Below are 18593 nucleotides of genomic sequence, written 5' to 3'. Positions count from 1 at the left end.
CTGTTCTATACAATGGCTGTGGCTTGGGGAATGGCAATCTTCCCTTGTCCTGAGAGTAAGGGTGGCTTATGGTTTTTGGGGTAACGGTACCTCGTGGATGAGTCCCTGAGCCCCTCCCAGCTACTGAGATTGTTTTGCCAATTAGTAGCTTTAACCTAAACCTTTCTAATGCTTATCTATATAATCCCCAGTAGGAGAAGTGAATGTAGCATTCTTTATTGACATTTTCCAGGAGGGTGGGGTGAGTCTAATGGGAGTAATTCCTGTTCATAGCTGCCGCCTTACGCAGCTGCCGCCTTAGTGGATCCGCATTCTTTCAAGATTATTGTAAAAGTTATAGTAAGGCTGGGGGTGCCTTTATGGGGTATTAGGGTACAGCAATAAGGCCCATGGCAGAGGAATTGAGTGCAGGGTAGTACAACAACACAGTGGAGGATTAGAACTCAAAAAACTGTTGACCTTGCAGACAGTTCTCCTCAGCCGAGTCCTTGCTCTTTAGGCATGAGGGGCAGTTCTTTCATACTCAGCTTGTGTTAACTGCATGGTCCCAGCATATTGGAATGCTTTTTAGTTTATTCTCTTGTCTAATATTATTGGCTAGAACTTCCAGTACTATCATGTTGGGTAAAAATCTCTTTATAATCTAAAAGATGTATAGTGATCGAATGTATAAAATAATAATAAGAATAACTTTAAAAAATAGAGATAATGATTTTTGTATATTTATTTTGTATCCTGCAATTTTGCTGAATTCATTTATCAATTCTAAGAGTTTTCTTTGTATTACTTATTTTTTTCTGTGTATATGATCTGCAGTTAACTTCCTCCTTTCCGATTTGGATCTCCTTAATTTCTTTCTCTTGTCTAATTGCTTTAGCTAAGACTGCTAGTACTATATTGAACTGGAATGGGAAAACTGAACATCCTTATCTTATTCCAGTTCTTAGAGGAAACACTTTTTAACTTTTCCCCATCCAGTATGAAGTTGGCAGTGTGAAGATAATATACAGTCTTTATTATTTTGAGATGTGGACCTTCCATACCTAGTTTGTTGAAATTCTTAATCATTAAGCAATGTATTTTATTAAATGTTTTTCTGCATCAATTAATATGATCATATGGTTTTCATCTATCTTTTTTTTTTGATGTGATATATGGAAAAATAGCTAAAATAAAAGTGGAGTCATATGTATTAATCCTGCTTACGCCGAGCTGAGAAGGACAATGGAGAGGATATTTTTCTCATGGAAGTATTCCTGATAATAAGAACTGTCACAAAGACTCTGCCAGAAACACAGTCTTGCAAAGACTAGTGCAATCTGATATGAGGACAACATTTGTGAGCTGCTCAGAAACCATCTGTCCAAGTGAAAACAACTGATATCAATGATAATGCCAATCACGAAGGGTGGTATTAGCTTGCTGTTATTGCTGATCTCAAAGCAATGATGTAACCTTTTTTCCTCTTGTGGATTGGGCTTTAAAATCAGTAATATCCTGGTACTCATTTCAGGGTAACTTAGATATTGTGGTACCTGGGTGTTGTTCTCAAACCTAGTCCAAATAAACTCTCTTTACTTTACGTGCTTTGCTTTTACCCTTTGCATGGGTTACGTGCTACCCTTTTAGGTTGAAATGTATCACATTTATTGACTTGTGTGTGTTGAACCATGCTTGTGTCAGGGGATAAATCTTACTTGATCATGATATGTAGTCTTCTTGATGTGCTGTTGAATTTGGTTTTCTCATATTTTGTTGAGGATTTTTTTTCCATCTATGTTTGTTAGGATTAGTGGTCTGTAGTTTCATTTTTTTGTTGTTGTATTCTTGACTGTTTTTTGGTATCAGAGTAGTGGTCACCTCATAAAATGAGTTTGGGAGGATTCCCCCCTCTGGGTCTTTCAGAATAGGTTGAGAAGAATTGCTGTTAGTTCTTTTTTACAGTATTTGTAAAATTCATTAATGAAACCATCCAGACCTAGGTTTTTCTTTGGATATTTTTTACTACTAAATCAGTCTTGCTTCTTTTTATTGGTCTGCTCAGTCTTTCTGTTTCTTCCTGGTTCAGTCTTAGTAGACTGAGTGTATGCTTTCAGGAATTTATCCATCTCTTCCAGGTTTCCCAGTGTTGGCATATAGTTGTTTGTAATTCTTTATCATGATTTTTGTATTTTTGTGGTGTCAGTTGTAATTCCTTTTTTCATTTCTGGTTTTACTTCTTTTGGATCTTTTCTTTTTTTCCTTAGGCTAGTTAGTAGTTTGTCAATATTGTTTATCCTTTCAAACGAACAGCTTTTTGTTTCACTGATTAAAAATACATGTATTTATTCATTTTCCTCAAGCGTGACACAGATGGAGTGAGTAAGAAGAAGAGGAAGACAGCACCCCCTACAGGGTCTTGATGCCATGATCCATCCTCAGTCTTCAGCCAGGCCCAGATTATGAGCAATGGTGTATCTGGGATACTTAAGGAAATTGATAGATTGAAGCAGGAACCTTTTCATATGGGATTACCAAGTAGAGCACTGCGTTTTACCACTGGACCACCATTTGACTTCTCATTTCACTGATTTTTTTTTTTTTTGGTGTGTGTGTGTGTGTGTGTGAATTTATTGGCATCTATTCCATTTATTTATGCGCTGAGATTTATTATTTTGTTCCTTCTCCTACTTTTGGTGTTACTTTGTTCACTTTTCTAGTTCATTAAGATGTATCGTTAGATTTTTAATTTACCAACCTTTCTTTTTAAAATGTAGTCACTCATTGCTTCAAACTTCCCTATTAGTACTACTTTCACTGTATCTCATAGGTTTTGGTGTATGGTATTTCAATTTTCAATTGGTTCAAGAAAATTTTAAAATTATTTCTTAATTCCTTCATTGATTTCATAGTCACTCAGGAGCACATTCTTCAGTTTCCATATATTTGTATATTTTCCACAATTCTTATTGTTGATCTCTAGTTTTATTCTATTATGGTTTATAAAGATATCTGGTATGAATTATATTTTTAAAAATTCTTGACAATTACTTAATGGCCTAATACATGATCAGTCCTGAAGAATATCCCATGTGCTGATAAGAAGATTGTGTATTCTGTGGCTATTGGGTGAAATGGTCTATAAATCTCTGTCAGGTCCATTTAGTCAATGCTGCAGTTTAACTCCAATAATTCTCTGTTGATTTTCTGCATAGATGACCCATTCACTATAAGACTGGGATGTTGGAGTCCTCAACTGTTATTGTGTGTCTATCTTTTCTTTTAGGTCTAGTAGCATTTGTTTTATATATTTGGATGCCCCAGAATTGGGTGCATATATATTTATAATAGTTTAGCCAATTACTTAATTCATGCCTTCACTTTATAATCACCTACTCTCTCTCTTTTTAAACCAATTTTGTTTTGGAGTCTATTTGATCTGATATCCTGCTCATTTTTATTTCCATTGGCATGATATATCATTTCTATCTCTTCACTCTCATTCTCTGTGTCTTTTGAGACTTCCTTGTAGGCAAAATACAGTGGGATCTGTTTTTGTTTCGTTTGTTTGTTTTTTAAAGAGATTTTTGCCTTAGGGCACGTGCGCTGTGGCAGACATTGAGAGTGCCATCCCTCGGGGCCATGGCCATACTGCAATCTTCTTCATTTTCCCTCCAGGATCTTGGGCATGCACATATACATGTCTGGTGTGAGTTTCAAGCCACCAGGTCTGGGACTCAGACTGCTGTTGGCTCTATGGGAGTCCAAAGACATAACTGATACACATCTGCTGGCTCCTGTTTATTTTTAACCCATTCAACAAGGGATTGTGATTGGGGAGTCTAACCTGTTTACATTTAAGGTTATTACTGATTTGTTCACTGTTTTTTTGATTGTTTTGTGTTTATCTAGCTGCCAGGGTAGGATTCAAACTGCTGTCAACCATGTGGGTTATGTCTCCCTTTACTACTAGGTCATGAGACTGGCCTTGTTCTGGTAAATTTTGCTTCATATATTTTAGGGTTCTATTGTTAGGTATGCATATGTTTGTAATCACTATATAATCCTGAATAATTGACCATTTTTTGAATAGATAATGTCCTAATCTGAGATTTTAAGAGTGGATTTGTAAAGTTAAATAAAAAGATGTTCCCTTGGTTCCTTTGTAGATCACAGTTGGAAACATCGGAACACTCTTTAAGGTTCGTATTGGTCATACCAACTCTGGATGCTCCCCTTCTTGGCACTGTAAAGAGGTAAGGATATAGCAACACCTCCTCATTCTTTGCAAAATTCTCTGCAAATTCCTCTCAGGAATCACTTCCTGCCTTTATTGAGGTAATGGGAGTCGATCCTGGGTCTTTCTGGTCAGTATATTCCTGAAAGCAAGAATATCATATGATTATTAATTAATTCCTAATTGATTGAGAGAAGCGGCATGGTCAAATAATTCTTTCACTTCTTTGCAAAGAAAAGCAATTACTTGGGATTCTGGATAAACTAATACAGCTTCTTGATATGGTTGCACTACTGTGAAAAGAAGACTAGTGGTAAGGCATTTGCTTAAGAAAAGTTGTAAAGATGTACCATTGTGTTGTGAATTAATAATCTACTAGACTTCAATGCCAGCTCTGAAATTTAGTCTGCTCATGCTAAACAGGATAATGCTTCTTATGTATCTTTAGGAGCACAAACAAACAAACAAATAGCTAAATTGTTTACATTGTTAGGAATTTGAAAAAGTTTACTTATTACCATGATTGCCAGTAAATGCAGATCTCCAATATTGCAAATCATACAGCTAGTCATTAGTTTTTGTGTATGGTATATTTACATCTTCTGTCATTTGAAAATAAATGACCCTAACCAAACAAGTTCTGAAAATGCAGAGAACGTCTCGTATACTCCTGGTATTCTTAGCAAACTTGTGCTTCTACAGATTTAAAATGTGTGAGAAAATTAATGAAAAATTTATGGAAAGTATATAATTTTTTTAAAACAGAGTTTTAAATTCCATTAGCAGTAATATATAGTTGTTAATAATGACATTTATGTTGAAATCACAAAAGATTCTGAAGCAGAATGAAAAAATAAAACTCACTTAATAGAACTGTAGAGGTTGGGGCCAGCAGATGGCATGGTGGTTGAGGCACTGGTTTCCCACATGGCCAACCACAGTTTGAGTTCCAGAACCAGTGGCTTGAAAATCACACCAGGAGTGTGTGTGAATATCCAAAATCTTGAGAGGCAAATGCATGACAAGGGATTGTGGCAAGGCCATGCCCCTGCGGGGTGATTTCTCACTTTTGCTCACTCTATCTCTCTCCAGTATGTGCATGAACCCTACAGTAAAAACCTAAAACAAACAAGCAAACAAATGAACTCAAAGAGTTCTAGAGGTTGTATTTTAAAATTCTAAATTATTGCCTTGCTTCTATATGAAATAATGTTATCTTTTATACTATATAGAATTTTTGAAATATGATATTTAAGTCAATACTTATTAAATGATTATACAAATATCTTTTCCTTTGTTTCCTCTCCATAAGCTAAACTAACTTAAGAAAATGATCAATTCTCTTGCCATTTGATTTGATTGATAACTAATAAATAATATTACATCCATTATGAAGCTGGGATGCTGAGATAGTTGTTGATTTTTTACTGTGATAGTTTTTACTATGAAAAATTACATAGTATTGCAAAGGAATGATATAAAAGTAAGGATGAGGTCAGCAGGTAGCATGGTGGTTAAGGCACTGGACTCCCACATGGGTGACCACAGTTTGAGACCTGGGCCGTTGACTTGAAACTCACCCAGGGTCAGTATGCATGCATGCCCAAAATCCCAAGAGGAGAATGGATGAGAAGGGATTGCATGGTGATCCTCCCTTGGGGGTGATTTCTTGCTTCTGTCTCTCTGTCTCTTTGGCAAGTGCATATGCCCTGAAAAAAAATCAGGGTGAAAAATCCCTGTTGACTTTCTCGTTATGGCAAGGACTTGATCATACAAGGCACCTTGTTTGCATGAGATTAATCTCACCTCTTGTTGAGTACCACTGAGGAAGAAATGCATTTTTGAGTGAATTTTTATTGAGTATATATGACCCTTATCCATTAGGCCAAATTAAGACACTAGATAATAAGTTGGGAATTTTCTAATCAATTGATACTGTAGAAGTTTCGAATTTAAAATATTAAATAAGCCAACTTTGACCTGAAAGGTTTAACCTGAAGGGTTTCTTAGTGAAAGCCACTGACTCCGTAATCATAACAGTGATAAAAGAGTTTTGTAAAATAATCATGCTTTCGGGATCTTAATGTCTTCAAGATTAGTTAGAGAAAATTAAAAAAATAAAACATTTAAAACGCTGTTTATTTTGTGTTTCTCAAATGACCAGCTTTGGACAGATCAATTCAAATAGTCTTGGCAGTGGCAGCCTCACAAACCAATGGGTACTCTCCGTATTTCTTGGGAAACCTTTCTAACCGCAACATTGCACCACCAGAATCAAGCTTCATGTGTCTTTATTGATCTGAATTCCTGGACTTGTTTGAGACTCATAAACCTTAAGTAGGTTTGGGGACTGACTTCTTTAATAATGAAATTTGTTAAATGCATTAAAGTTGAACATCTCTGAATTAAGATATTTTAAGTAAGGTTAATTTAATAAAATAACAGCTCACTGAAGCATTTAAAATAAAAATAGTTCCCTACATATTACAGGCTAGCTTTTAGAATCAGAAAACAATTTATACCTTTGGTTGACATTTGACATTTTCAGTTTTTACCAGAGTTTATTGCATCCATGTTTACGTCCAGGATAAATGTACTAGATGCAGTATATGTCATAGGTGCCCAAATAAATAAATATTGCTTGAATTTTATTCCTTCCTAAGGACTTACTGAGAGACTTGTATCAGTTTGAACCTGTAGTGCGTAAAACCTAATCTGATGATGAAATCACTTCAAAATAAATTCACTTCTAAGAAGTTGCAATAGGGAAATAATAGATTTCTAAAAATTTCAAACAGGAAAATATTAATGATATAAAGTTTGGGAGGGAATTAGCATTTTGATATAAACCTTTCTAAATAGAGAAATAAACAATTTCAAAATAGAGGGGAAATATGACATTGTGTTTGAGATTATAGTAAAAGAAGAGAACCATTTTCTTGTCTAGAAATCAGTAATTTTTCATATACAAAAAGGAAATGGTTTCTGAGCTACTGGACAAAAGCTTTTATTTGACTCTCTGGTGAAGTATTTCTCCTTTCTTTTTTTTAGTAAGTAATATTGTTGCTATTGTAGATACAACTGCAGAACATGAACTCTGGAAATCAGTTTTATGTACCTGTTCAACGATGGCTGGCACAAGATCAAGAGGATGGGGAAATCTGTCGAGAGTTTCCCATTATAAATAAAGGACAGCCCATCCTTCCAGGTAGGAAGCTCAAATAAAACTCGTTTGACCAAATCCTGAAGGACAGGGAACCTGATAAATGCAGAGTAAGTAAATACATGAATCAATGAATGATTAAGGACTACTAGTTTTTATTGATCACCTCAGTTGTTATGGCACCTGCATCTGAAAGCATTTTAGTTGGTTCACACATTGGCATTTAGGAATATGTTCTTGTCAACAGTCCTGCAGGAAGGTCAGCTGAAATGCCATCTTATAAAACAATAAAATTAATTCATAGAAGCTTGTAAGAAAATTCAATGTCAGGCAGTTACTCCAGGGCTAAGAAAGTCAAATCAATATGCCCTTTTCCACAAGGCTCTACTTTGTTTTTGACAATGTATCTATTTGATAAGAAAATAAAAACACAACTACTCAATGATTTCCTAAACATTTGTCCAAGAGCAGAGATGTGTCCAAACCTTCTGTAAATATGGCTGAAAATAGACTCTTGATCTACTCAGGGTTAGGTAGTCACTGCTCCCTGCCATAAGAATTTAGCAGGACTTTGTCTATAGGAACTGAAAAGATGTAATTATAGACCATCAACAGCCTTCACTAAAGGTGGATACATCAGTTGTAGGTAATACAAATAAGGAAAACTGGATTAGTGTCTTTTTTTTTTTTGGTATACCTTTTCCCTTTAAATTCATATTGAGTTACGGTAGTATTGTCATTCAAGACAGAAGGAACTCAAAGTGTTTGCCTGGTTTATCTGTATAGTGTCAACTCTACCTAGAAAAATATGTTTTGTAATTTTTTTCCTCAAAGGATAAGGGTTGCTAAGAAAATGGAGCAGCAGTAGGCTCTCTCAAGTTGTGTAAGCTATTTTATTTATTTTAATTGTGGTAACTAACATAAACATTACATTTATCATATCAGACATATTTAAGTGTACAGATCAGTAGTGTCAAATGTATTCACATTGTTGCTGAACAGATCTGTAGAACTTTTGCCTTCTTACAAAACTGAAATTTATATCCAATAAATGGTAATTCCTCCTCTCTCTGTTACCCATACATTGGTAACCACTTACTCCCATTTAAAAAATATTTAACTACTCGTGCGAGTATAGCCATACAGTATTTGTCCTTTGTGAATGAGTTATTTCACTTAGGGTAATGCCTTGAGATTTATCCATGATATAACATATAATATGATTTTCTACTTATTAAAGGCTGTATAATACTCCATTGTAGTATATACCACAATTTCTTTATTCATTCATCTGGCAATGGACTTTTGGGTTTCTTCCACCTACTAGCCATTGCAAGAAATATTGCAGTAAACATGGTTGTGGAAATATGAATATCTCTTTGAGATCATCCTTTGAATTCCTCCTTTGAATATATACACAAATGGGGTTGCTGGATTATGTGGTAATTCTGTTATTAATTTTTTTCAGGGACCTCTATACTGCTTTCCATAGTTTCATTATCTGTTCCTACTGTCTGTACAGAAGAGTTCCCAATTCTCTACATTCTGCCTAATACTTATTTTCCGTTCTGTTAATGCCAAACATCCTTATGGGTGAGATATTTTTTCATTGTGTTTTTTAAAGCATTTGTCTAATAATTGATGATGTTGAATTTTCATATGCTTATTTGGTCATTTAGATATATTCTGTGTAGAATTCTCTATTCAAGACCTTTGCCTATTTCTTATTTGCATATTTGTTGTTGAATTGTAGAAGTTCCTTATGTTTTCTGTGTATTAACTTCTTATGAGATATACAAAGGGTCTTCAAAGAGTTCACAGAAACCATGTATTAGAAAATACATAGTAAAAAATTATACATAGATTTCAAAAGATTATTTCACCAAAATAAACTTATACTTGAACTTTCTGTGAACTTTATGAAGATTTTATGAACTTTTTGAAAACCTCTTGTTTGATTGGAAATATTTCTTGTAATTTCATGGGCTCTCTCTTGATTGTTTCCTTTGTTGAACAAAAGTTTTGAAGTTTGGGACCAGCAGTTAGCGTAATGGCTATGTTGCGGAACTCCCATGTAGTAGACCGCGGTTCGAGTCCCGGACCTGGTGGCTTAAAACTCATGCCGGGTGTGTGTGCGTGCATGCCCAAGATCCTGAGAGGAGAAAGGAGCAGGGATTGCAGCATGGTCATCCCTCCTTGGGGGGTGATTTCTCGCTTTCTGTCTCTCTGTCTCTCTTTGTCTGTCTGGCGAGTGCACATGCCCTATAGCAAAAACCTCTTTTGCAATAAAAGAAAAAACAAAGTTTTGAAGTTTGATGTAGCCCTGTTTATTTGCTTTTGTTGACTTAGGTGTATTACACCTAAGAAATCATTGCTAAATTTGTATTCTAAAGCTTTCTCTCTGTGTTTTCTTCTAGGAGTTTTTGTTTGTTTGTTTGCCACAGGATGCATGTGCTCACCAGGGAGACAGAGAGAGACAGAGACAGGGGAAGTGAGAAATCACCCCGTAGGAGGTTGGCCATGCTGTATCCCCTTCTCCTCCATTCTCCTATCAGAATTTTGGGCACACATTTGTGCCCAGTGTGATTTTCATGCCACTGTGTCTGAGATCCTAACTGTGGTTGACCATATGGGAATCCAGAGCCTTAATCACCATGGTACCTGCTGGCCTTTTTTCTAGGAGTTTTATGGTTTTGGGTCTTACATTTAGACCTTTAATCTGTTTTTAGTTAATGTCTGTATATGGTGTAAGATAAGGGTTCAATTTCACTCTGTAAATAGTCAGTTTACCCAACACCATCAGCTGAAGAGACTGTCCTTTGTCCATTGTGTAGTCTCGACTCTCTTGAAATCATTTGACCATTTACTCCAGGGTTTATTTCTGGGCTTTCTATTCTATTCTGTTGGTCTCTCTGGCTTTATGCCAGTACTATCAGTAAATTGTCATTATTACTATTACCTTGTACTATGGTTTGAAATCAGGAAATGTGAAGCTTCTAACTCCATTCTTCCTTTTCAAGGTAGTTTTGACTATTGACTATTCGGGGGAGGGGGTCTCTTGACATTCTGTGTAAATTTCAAGATTTTTTTTTTTTATTTCTGTGAAAATAATCAGGATTTTGATTGGGATTACATTGACTCTGTGCATTGTTTTGGATAGTATGGACATTTTAATAATAGTAAACCTTCCTTTCCATCAACATGGATTGTCTTTCCATTTACTTGTACTTTATATAGTTTCCTTTAACAATAGTTATAGTTTATTATTTTTATTAATTATTTAGTTTATATTTATTATTTTATTATTTTAAAATTTGCTATAGGGCATGTGGACTCACCAGAGAGAGACAGAGAGAGAAAAAGAAAGAGAGAAAGTGAGAAAGTAAGCCACCAGGTCCAGGACTTGAACCATGATTGTCCATGTGGGAGTTCAGTGCCTTAACCGCCATGCTACCTGCTGGTCCGAACAATATTTGTAGTTTTTAGTATACAAAACTTTTGCTACCTTGGTTAAATTTAGTTCTAAGGTTTTTTGTATACTTTTGTAAACGCAATTGCTTTCTTAATTTTCTTTTTGAATTTTTCATTTTTAATGTGTAGATATGCAATTGTTTTCTCAGTGTTAACCATGTTTTAACAATTTTTGTGTGTGTGTGTATGTGTGTGGAAACTTTGAGGTTTTTACATAAAAGATTATGTCTAGTAACAGATCATTTTACTTTTTCCATTCCAACTCAGATGCCTTTTATTTGTTTTTCTTGTCTGATTGCTTTAACTACAACTTCCAGTACTATACTGAATAGAAGAGTTAAAAGGAATTATTCTCTTGGTTTTGATTTTAGAAGAAAAGCTTTTCATCTTTCACAACTAAGCATTTTGTTAGTTGTGGGCTATTCATATGACCTTTATTTTGTTGAGGTAGTTTCCTTCAATTGTAGTTTATTGATAGTTTTTTTTTTTTATTTCAAGAAAGGATATTAACCTTTAAAACTAGTTTCTCCGAATCAGTAATCTGATTATATGTTTTTTTTTCCTTTCATTGTGTTAATATGTATATTGCATTCATTGATTGTTACATGTTGACTCATGCTTGGCATGTCCTAATATAAATCCAGCTTGATCAAAATAAATGTGCTGAGGATAGGGACAAACTTAGGCATATAAAATGCCCCAAATTTTACTGTTGGTTCTGACTACCAGTTTCTTCTTGCCTTTGGACCCACGTGGGTGTAAGAACCTCTTAACTGGTTTCTGAAGTTCTTGGGCAAATTGTTCCAGGTATTATTAAGAGTATGTCTCCATGGGAGATTGTGGCTCTAGGTCTTTATTTTGCACCATTTTGCCGATTTCCTATAAGGGTTTTTATTTTTAAAATTATTTGTATTATTTTTTATTATTTTTCATACATTAAATCACTATACATCATTTAGATTGTGAAGAGACTTTACCCAGCATGATATACACCTCAGTCCATCCCAGTTGAGAGCACCACACACATCTTTGTCAACAGATAATAAACCCTATCTGTGTCCCACAAGTGTCTTACATCTCCATTTCCCCCCCAAATTTCCTATGCTTTTTCCCTCCCACATTCTCTTTCCACTTTGTCTCTAGTATCCATTACAATTTTTAATACTTTTATGTTCTCCAGTTTTTCAGTCTCTACCATAGAGTGCAGACAGTAGGTATATATTAAGTGGAGACATACAATGTCTCTCTTTCGTAGCCTGACTTGCTTACTCAGCAATGTATCTTCCATATTTGTCCACTTTCTATCAAATTCCAAGGCCTTGTTGTATTTTTAGGGCTGAATAGTATTCCATGGAGTATAGGTGCCACAATTTTTAAATCCATTCATCTGTTTGTGGACATTTGGGTTGGTTCCATGTCTTAACAATCATGAATAATGCTGCAATGAAAATAGTTGTGCACAGCTGAATATGTCAAGTAATTAGGAAGACTAATTACATATTACATATTTTCTTACATATTTGTCTTCTAAAATCTTATGTGGAAAATAAAAGGACAGCTCCTCTGATTAGAGTAATACAAAGGTGATAGTCTACTGTCTGATCCCTCTCCCCATGTTTTCTCTCCAAATTTACGATATTAGTTATTTGGTTTTACAAAGAAGAAAAACAAAATTTGGGGTACAAAAATAATGGAGAGGGACCAGCAGTTAGCGTAATGGCTATGTCACTGGACTCCCATGTAGTCGACTGTGGTTCAAGTCCCAGACATAGTGGCTTAAAATCACGCTGAGCGCGTGCATGCCCAAGATCCCAAGAGAATGGAGGAGAAAGGATTGTGTCGTGGCCATCCCCCATGGGGGGTGATTTCTCCCTTTGTCTCTCTCTCTCTGTTTCTCTCTCTGTCTTTCTAGTGAGTGCACGAGTCCTATTGCAAAAACCTCTCCCCCCCCCCCCCCCAAAAAAAAATGGAGAAAAGTTATTCATCTTTAGAGGAGGAGTGCCAACTCTATTATTACTGCTTATAAAACTTTTTCTTATATGAGTTGAGGAGAGATTGGGGTATGTGTAAATAATGCTGATGTGAACATTCAAAAGGCAAAGTTGGTGCAGGAAGGCAGTACCCAGAACTCTGAATCAAACTCTTTTCGCCTCTTTTTCTGGAACTCATGCCACAGATATTTCACGGTTTGCTATTGTTCCACAGGTCTCTGTGGCTATGTTCATTTTTCTTTTTTTAAGCTTTTTGCCCTAGGGCATGTGCACTTGCTAGAGAGGAGAGAAACAGAGAGAGACAGTGAGAGAGAAAGTGAGAAATCACCCACTAGGGAGGGAATGCACATCTAAATCCCTGCTCCATTCTCCTCTCGGGATTTTGGGAATGCACACACACGTTAAAGTATTTCTCTTTGTTGTTAGTTTGGGTTATTTTTGTTTATGTATCTTCAAGTTCATCTATAGTTTTCTCTTTCCTCTTCATTCTTCTCTTGGCTATTCAGTGAGTTTTTAAAGCTGTTTATAGTACTTATTTTCAGTTTTAAAATTTCCATTTGATTCTTCTTTAAATTTTCTATTATTTGCTAAGAATTTGTACTTTTCAATTAGTTTTATAAGTGATAATGACTGTTTGTAGTGACAATTGTATCACAGCTGCTCTTTAGTCTTGGTCAGTGTCATCTTGATAGTAGTCTCTTCTTTCTTTTTTTCTCTGTGAATTGAGGTTGATTTTTTGAGTAATTTCATATTATATTCTGGACATTTTACATATTGTTAAATAAGACACTGGTTCCAATTTAAGTTCTATGGGAGATGTTCATGGTTTTGTTTTTGCATGCTGTGTACTGCTCATTAGTTTCAGGCTACAAATTCCAACCTATCTTTTGTGGTTGGAATTGATCTAATGTCAGCTCAGTTTTAAAGTCCTTAGGGTTTCCTGGATCCTCTTTTTTTGCTCCTCTGCCTAAAAAGGAAGGACTTCTGCGTTTCCATTTTTCTGTGTACTTCTTTAGTTTTCCTAAGTCCTGGGCTTAGCAGTGGAAGGACAAGAAAGTAAAGAGAGCGATGGCCATCAGTCTGACACTACCAAACAGAGGGACGAGTCCTTTGCTTCTGAGTGTTGGCTTCTGTGTGCTACTGTTTCAGGCACTGAGATGTAAGAGAATAAAGAAGTAAGAGTTAAAAATGTTAGAGTGTTCTACCTTCTCTCTATTTTAGGAGATTCCCTCTTTCTCTCCCCTTTCTGCTCCCTCTAGTCTGAACTCCAGTGCCTACTTCCAGGTTTCTGGTGCATCGAGTTCAGGCTGCAGGATCATGGGGGAGGCAAAATGGTAAATTCACTGATATTGGATGTTATTTTAAATCTGGCCTTTCTCCCCACATCTCCTGCTGTTTGCTTTGAAGTCTTCATATCTCTGTTCCTGGCATTCTGTCTAGGCTACATTCAGTAGAAGAGACTTGGTAGCATGTATTATTCCGTCTGACTTGGAACTGGAACACCTGATTAGACTTATTTACTTAATTTTTTTATTGTACGAATAACGTGTAGGACCTAAGGCTTATTTTTCCTTTGTTGTCAGTGACAATATATGAAGTGTACGTGGCGACAGGTGAGCTGTGGAATGCTGGCACTGTAGCAAATGTCTACATTTCTATCTATGGGAAAAAAGGAGATACAGGATCCAGACAACTGTTTAGATCGAAGAGCTCCTTTAATTTTTTAAGAGGACAAGTAAGTAAACAGAGAAAAAGTGTTTTGTTTGATTTTTAAAAAAGTTTACTTCTGGTGAAAATCACATAAAATAAATTTACCATTTTAATAGTTTTTAAGTGTATTTAAATACATTTTAAAGTACACAGTTCAATGGTGTTAGGTATATTCACACTGTTGTGGAACAAATCTCATTTTCTTCATCTTTGAAAACTGGATCTGCAAGGATATGTCCAAAAATATGAAAAAAATGTGAAAAAATGTAATTAAAGTACAAGTTTATTTTTGTGCAGAAAATTTTGAAATCTGTGCATAGTTTTTTCATAATATGCATTTACCATGAGCTTTTTGGAGTCCCTTCATATTAAACATCTTAAAGTTATGATAATATATTTTAGAGTTATAACCTTAATTTCATAAAAAATGATTTTTTTAACATCTCCACACTCCACGTTATATTATTAATGTCAGAAAAAGTGGATTTATGCACCAAAATTACAATAATGCAATTTTGTGTGTTTGTCTGGATAGCTCCTTTTACCAAAACTTTATATTTTTGTATGCTGTATGTTGCTGTCTAGTGTCCTGTTCTTTCTTTCTTTCTTTCTTTTTTTTTTAGACGTTTTTGCTATAGGGCGCGTTTGCTTGCCAGACAGACAGAGACAGAGAGATAGAAAACGAGAAATCACCCCCAAGGGGGGATGACCACGCTGCAATCCCTTCTCCTTCATTCTCCTCTTGGGATCTTGGGCACGCACGCACACGTGCCTGGTGTGAGTTTAAGCCACTGGGTCCAGGACTCGAACCGCTGTCGACTATGTGGGAGTCCAGCAACATAGCCATTACGCTAACTGCTGGTCCCAAGTGTCCTGTTCTTTCAACATGAAGAACTCACTTTAGCATTTCTTGTAGTGTAGGTCCATCAGTATAACTACTTTTGTTTTTCTGGCAAAATCTTTTTTTTTTTTTTTTTAAAGAAGCATTTTATTTCACTTTATTTATTATTATTATTTTTATTTTTCCAGAGATAGAGAGAGAGAGAGAGAGAGAGAGAGAGAGAGAGCCTCCAGGTCCAAGACCTGAACCATGGTTGGGCGTGTGGGAATCCAGTGCCCTTAACCACCATGCCATCTGCTGGCCCCTGTAGCAAAATTTTTCCAGAAAGGAAAAGTCTTAATTTTTCCTTCATTTTTGATAGACAATTTTGCCTAATGTAGAATTCTTGGCTGTCCGCTTTTGTTTTGTTTTGTTTTGTTGTTTTCTTCTTTTAGTACCGTGAATAATTTATCCCACTGCCTTATAGCCTGCCTGGTTTGTGCCTAGATCCACTCATAATCTTTTCGAATCTCCCATGTACATGATGAGTTTTTCTCTTGCTGTTTTTAAGACTCTCTTTGTTTTTGAGATTTGACAGCTTGACGTTAATGTGTTTCAGGGTGGATTTCTTTTGGTTTATCTTGGAATTTGTTGAGCTTCTTGACTTTATATGTACATTTTACTCCTCAGATTTTGGGTTTTGTTCATCGTTTTTTCAGAAAGCTTTTCTTGTCCTTTCACCTTCTTAAATTCTCCTGATGCATGTACTGGTCCTCTTGATGATGTCCCAGCATGTATTATCTTCTCTCTTCACTTACTGTTTTTTTCTTGTTGCTCTTTTGTCTTGATGATTTGAAATATCCTTCCTTTAAATTAGCTAATTCTTTGGCCTTATCAAGCCTGATATTGAACCTCTCTGGTGAAATTTTCAGTGCAGTAGCTGTGTTTATCAGATCTGCAATTTGTTGTAATTTCTCTCTTGTTGTCAATAGTTTCATTTTGTCATTTTTGATGTTCTTAATTGTGCTTAGTGTTCTGTCCGTATTCTCATTTAGCATCTTTGAATATTTATCCAGATATTTAGAGATGTGCATTATTTAGGATTGGTTAATGAAGGAACTGTTTTTCCTTGGTTTGGGTCATGTTTTTCTCTTTCTGTATAGGCCTTGTGATCGTTAGTTTAAATTTGGGTATTTGCAAAAACAACCACTGCCACAATCATTTTGCACTGGCTTCCAGGGGCAAAGGTGCAGGAATCAGCCCAGGTAGAGGTTTGGAACCTCTTACGGCTTTTTTGGTGACATGTCTTCTCCGAGCATGTCTGTGCTTTTACCTATCTTAATTTCCTTAAGTACTTGAGCCTGTTTCTCACCTGGAGCCTTTAATCTGTCCCTCGTTCCCCCTGTCATCTGCCTGGTCTCCTGAAGAACTTTTGTAGCTCTAGTAAATCCCATGGCTGACCTCTATTTCCTGGGCCTCTGAACAATGCTTGTCCTGTCTTCACTGCAACTTAGCGGTTAGGGGAGACAAACCAGCCTCTTGGGCAGCCTCCCCACAAGTCAGAATTTTGGATGCACAGTCCACTCTTTGGTCTCTATCCAGAGGGATGATCTGCCATGTGTGAGGTCCCCAAATGGTGCACTTCTCTATGCTGGGTTGGTAGTCATGGCACACGAAGTGCCTGTGATTTTCCTGCCCTTTCCAGATGGAGATTCCTCTTGGTTATGCCTGGGTGCTGCAGCTTCTAACTGTTCCCTAGAGTTCCCAAAGTATTCTAATCTTGATATTACTGTTAACTTGTGTCGTGTCTGTGTGAAGGGGTACAAGGAGCTCCCTAGTCTGCCATCTTGCTGATGTCTCTCATCCTTTTCTTGATTTTTTTAACCTTAGACTGTTACATGTGGATATATAATAATTTTCACTGCTGAATGTAGAAATTGAATGCAGTGCATTATTTTACCATTACTAATGTTGATATTACTATAATCGTTAAAGTTTTTTCTTTCTTTCTTTTCTTTTTTAACCGAGTAAAACTTCCCTTGTGGCTCAGCCCCCATCAGGTAGCCCTCCCACTTGCTTCTTTTTATCTTTTGCCAGAAGGTGTGTGTGTGTATGCAGGAGAGTGGGGGAGAGAGTCTATTATTGCTGCAGTCCTTTCACTGCAGTTCTCCCTCCTGTCAGCATCAGAATTATAGTCCAGGTCTAATTAAACTTTTTCATTGGTTCCAGACGGACACCTTCTTTCTGGAAGCTGTGCACCTTGGAGATTTATACAAGATTGTGATAGGCCATGACGGGCTTGGCCCAGGTAAGGCTCTTCCAGAGGTAACAAAGGTCTGATTTCATTGGGTCGATGTGAAATCCTGAACAAATCTAGGAAACCTGGAAAACGTGTAGAAAACTGATCTCTCTCTATTGACTGTCTGAAATCAAAATGCAAATTACTAATACTGTCCCAAGTGTCCTTTAAAATTTCACTAGATATATTTTTCTTCAAAGTGATGTAGATTTGGCTATGTGGATGCCCTAGGATGGGCCTAAGAGGCTAAGAAAAGTAATAAAAAAGAGGGAATTTGGATTTTATGTTGTAGCATGTGGCAGCATTTCAGCATGCCAGTGGTAGAGGCAGCATTGGTGTCTCCTAGTGGTGATTTTCTAGCAGTGGCACCTTAAGGAGCCTGTCCAGGCAACAAGATCTGAGCTGTACTTTCTACTGCCATTTTGCTCAGGTTTCTCTTCCAGTTTTTCCATCAGCTCTGTGAGAAAACTCACATCTTCCCAACAAATTTATTTTCTGCTACTGTGTAAAACAACCATAAGATAAACACAATTCATTTAGCAAAAGACAGAGTGATAGGGGCCAGTAGGTGGCATGACAGTTGAAGGTGCTGGCTCTCCCATTGCCAGCTGTGGTTCAAGTTCTGGACTTAACTGCTAAAAAATCAGGCTAGGCGCATGTGTCTGTGTGCCCCAAATCCTGAGAGGAGAATAGTGAAGGGATTGTGGTATGGCCATCCTCCCCGAGGGAGTAATTCCTCACTTTGCCTCTCTCTGTTTCACTCTGCTTCTCTTTGTCTCTCTTAGGCAAGTGCATGTGGCCTAGGTCAAAAACCTACCTACTTACCTACATATGTACATACATACATACATATATACATACATATAGTGATAAAGGCATACCAAAAACAGAGTTGAAAAACCACAAAGCATCAAACAAGATGA

General features: G+C 36.4%; 1 protein-coding gene across 1 annotated transcript in view; it reads left to right on the top strand.

Annotated features, from left to right (window-relative positions):
• The window catches only part of LOC102475839 (lipoxygenase homology domain-containing protein 1-like), a 66710-nt gene that overhangs the window by 32344 nt on the left and 15773 nt on the right, over window positions 1-18593 (top strand). Inside the window, exons 4-7 of the mRNA XM_027773873.1 lie at window positions 4149-4235; window positions 7292-7424; window positions 14425-14576; window positions 17601-17679. Of these exons, the coding sequence (XP_027629674.1) occupies window positions 4149-4235; window positions 7292-7424; window positions 14425-14576; window positions 17601-17679 (451 nt within the window). The remainder of the gene's footprint in view (window positions 1-4148; window positions 4236-7291; window positions 7425-14424; window positions 14577-17600; window positions 17680-18593) is intronic.

This window comes from Tupaia chinensis, unplaced genomic scaffold (genome assembly GCF_000334495.1).
Source record: "Tupaia chinensis unplaced genomic scaffold, TupChi_1.0 Scaffold000046_3, whole genome shotgun sequence".
Taxonomy (NCBI): domain Eukaryota; kingdom Metazoa; phylum Chordata; class Mammalia; order Scandentia; family Tupaiidae; genus Tupaia; species Tupaia belangeri.
This window is presented reverse-complemented; position numbering and strand designations above follow the sequence as displayed.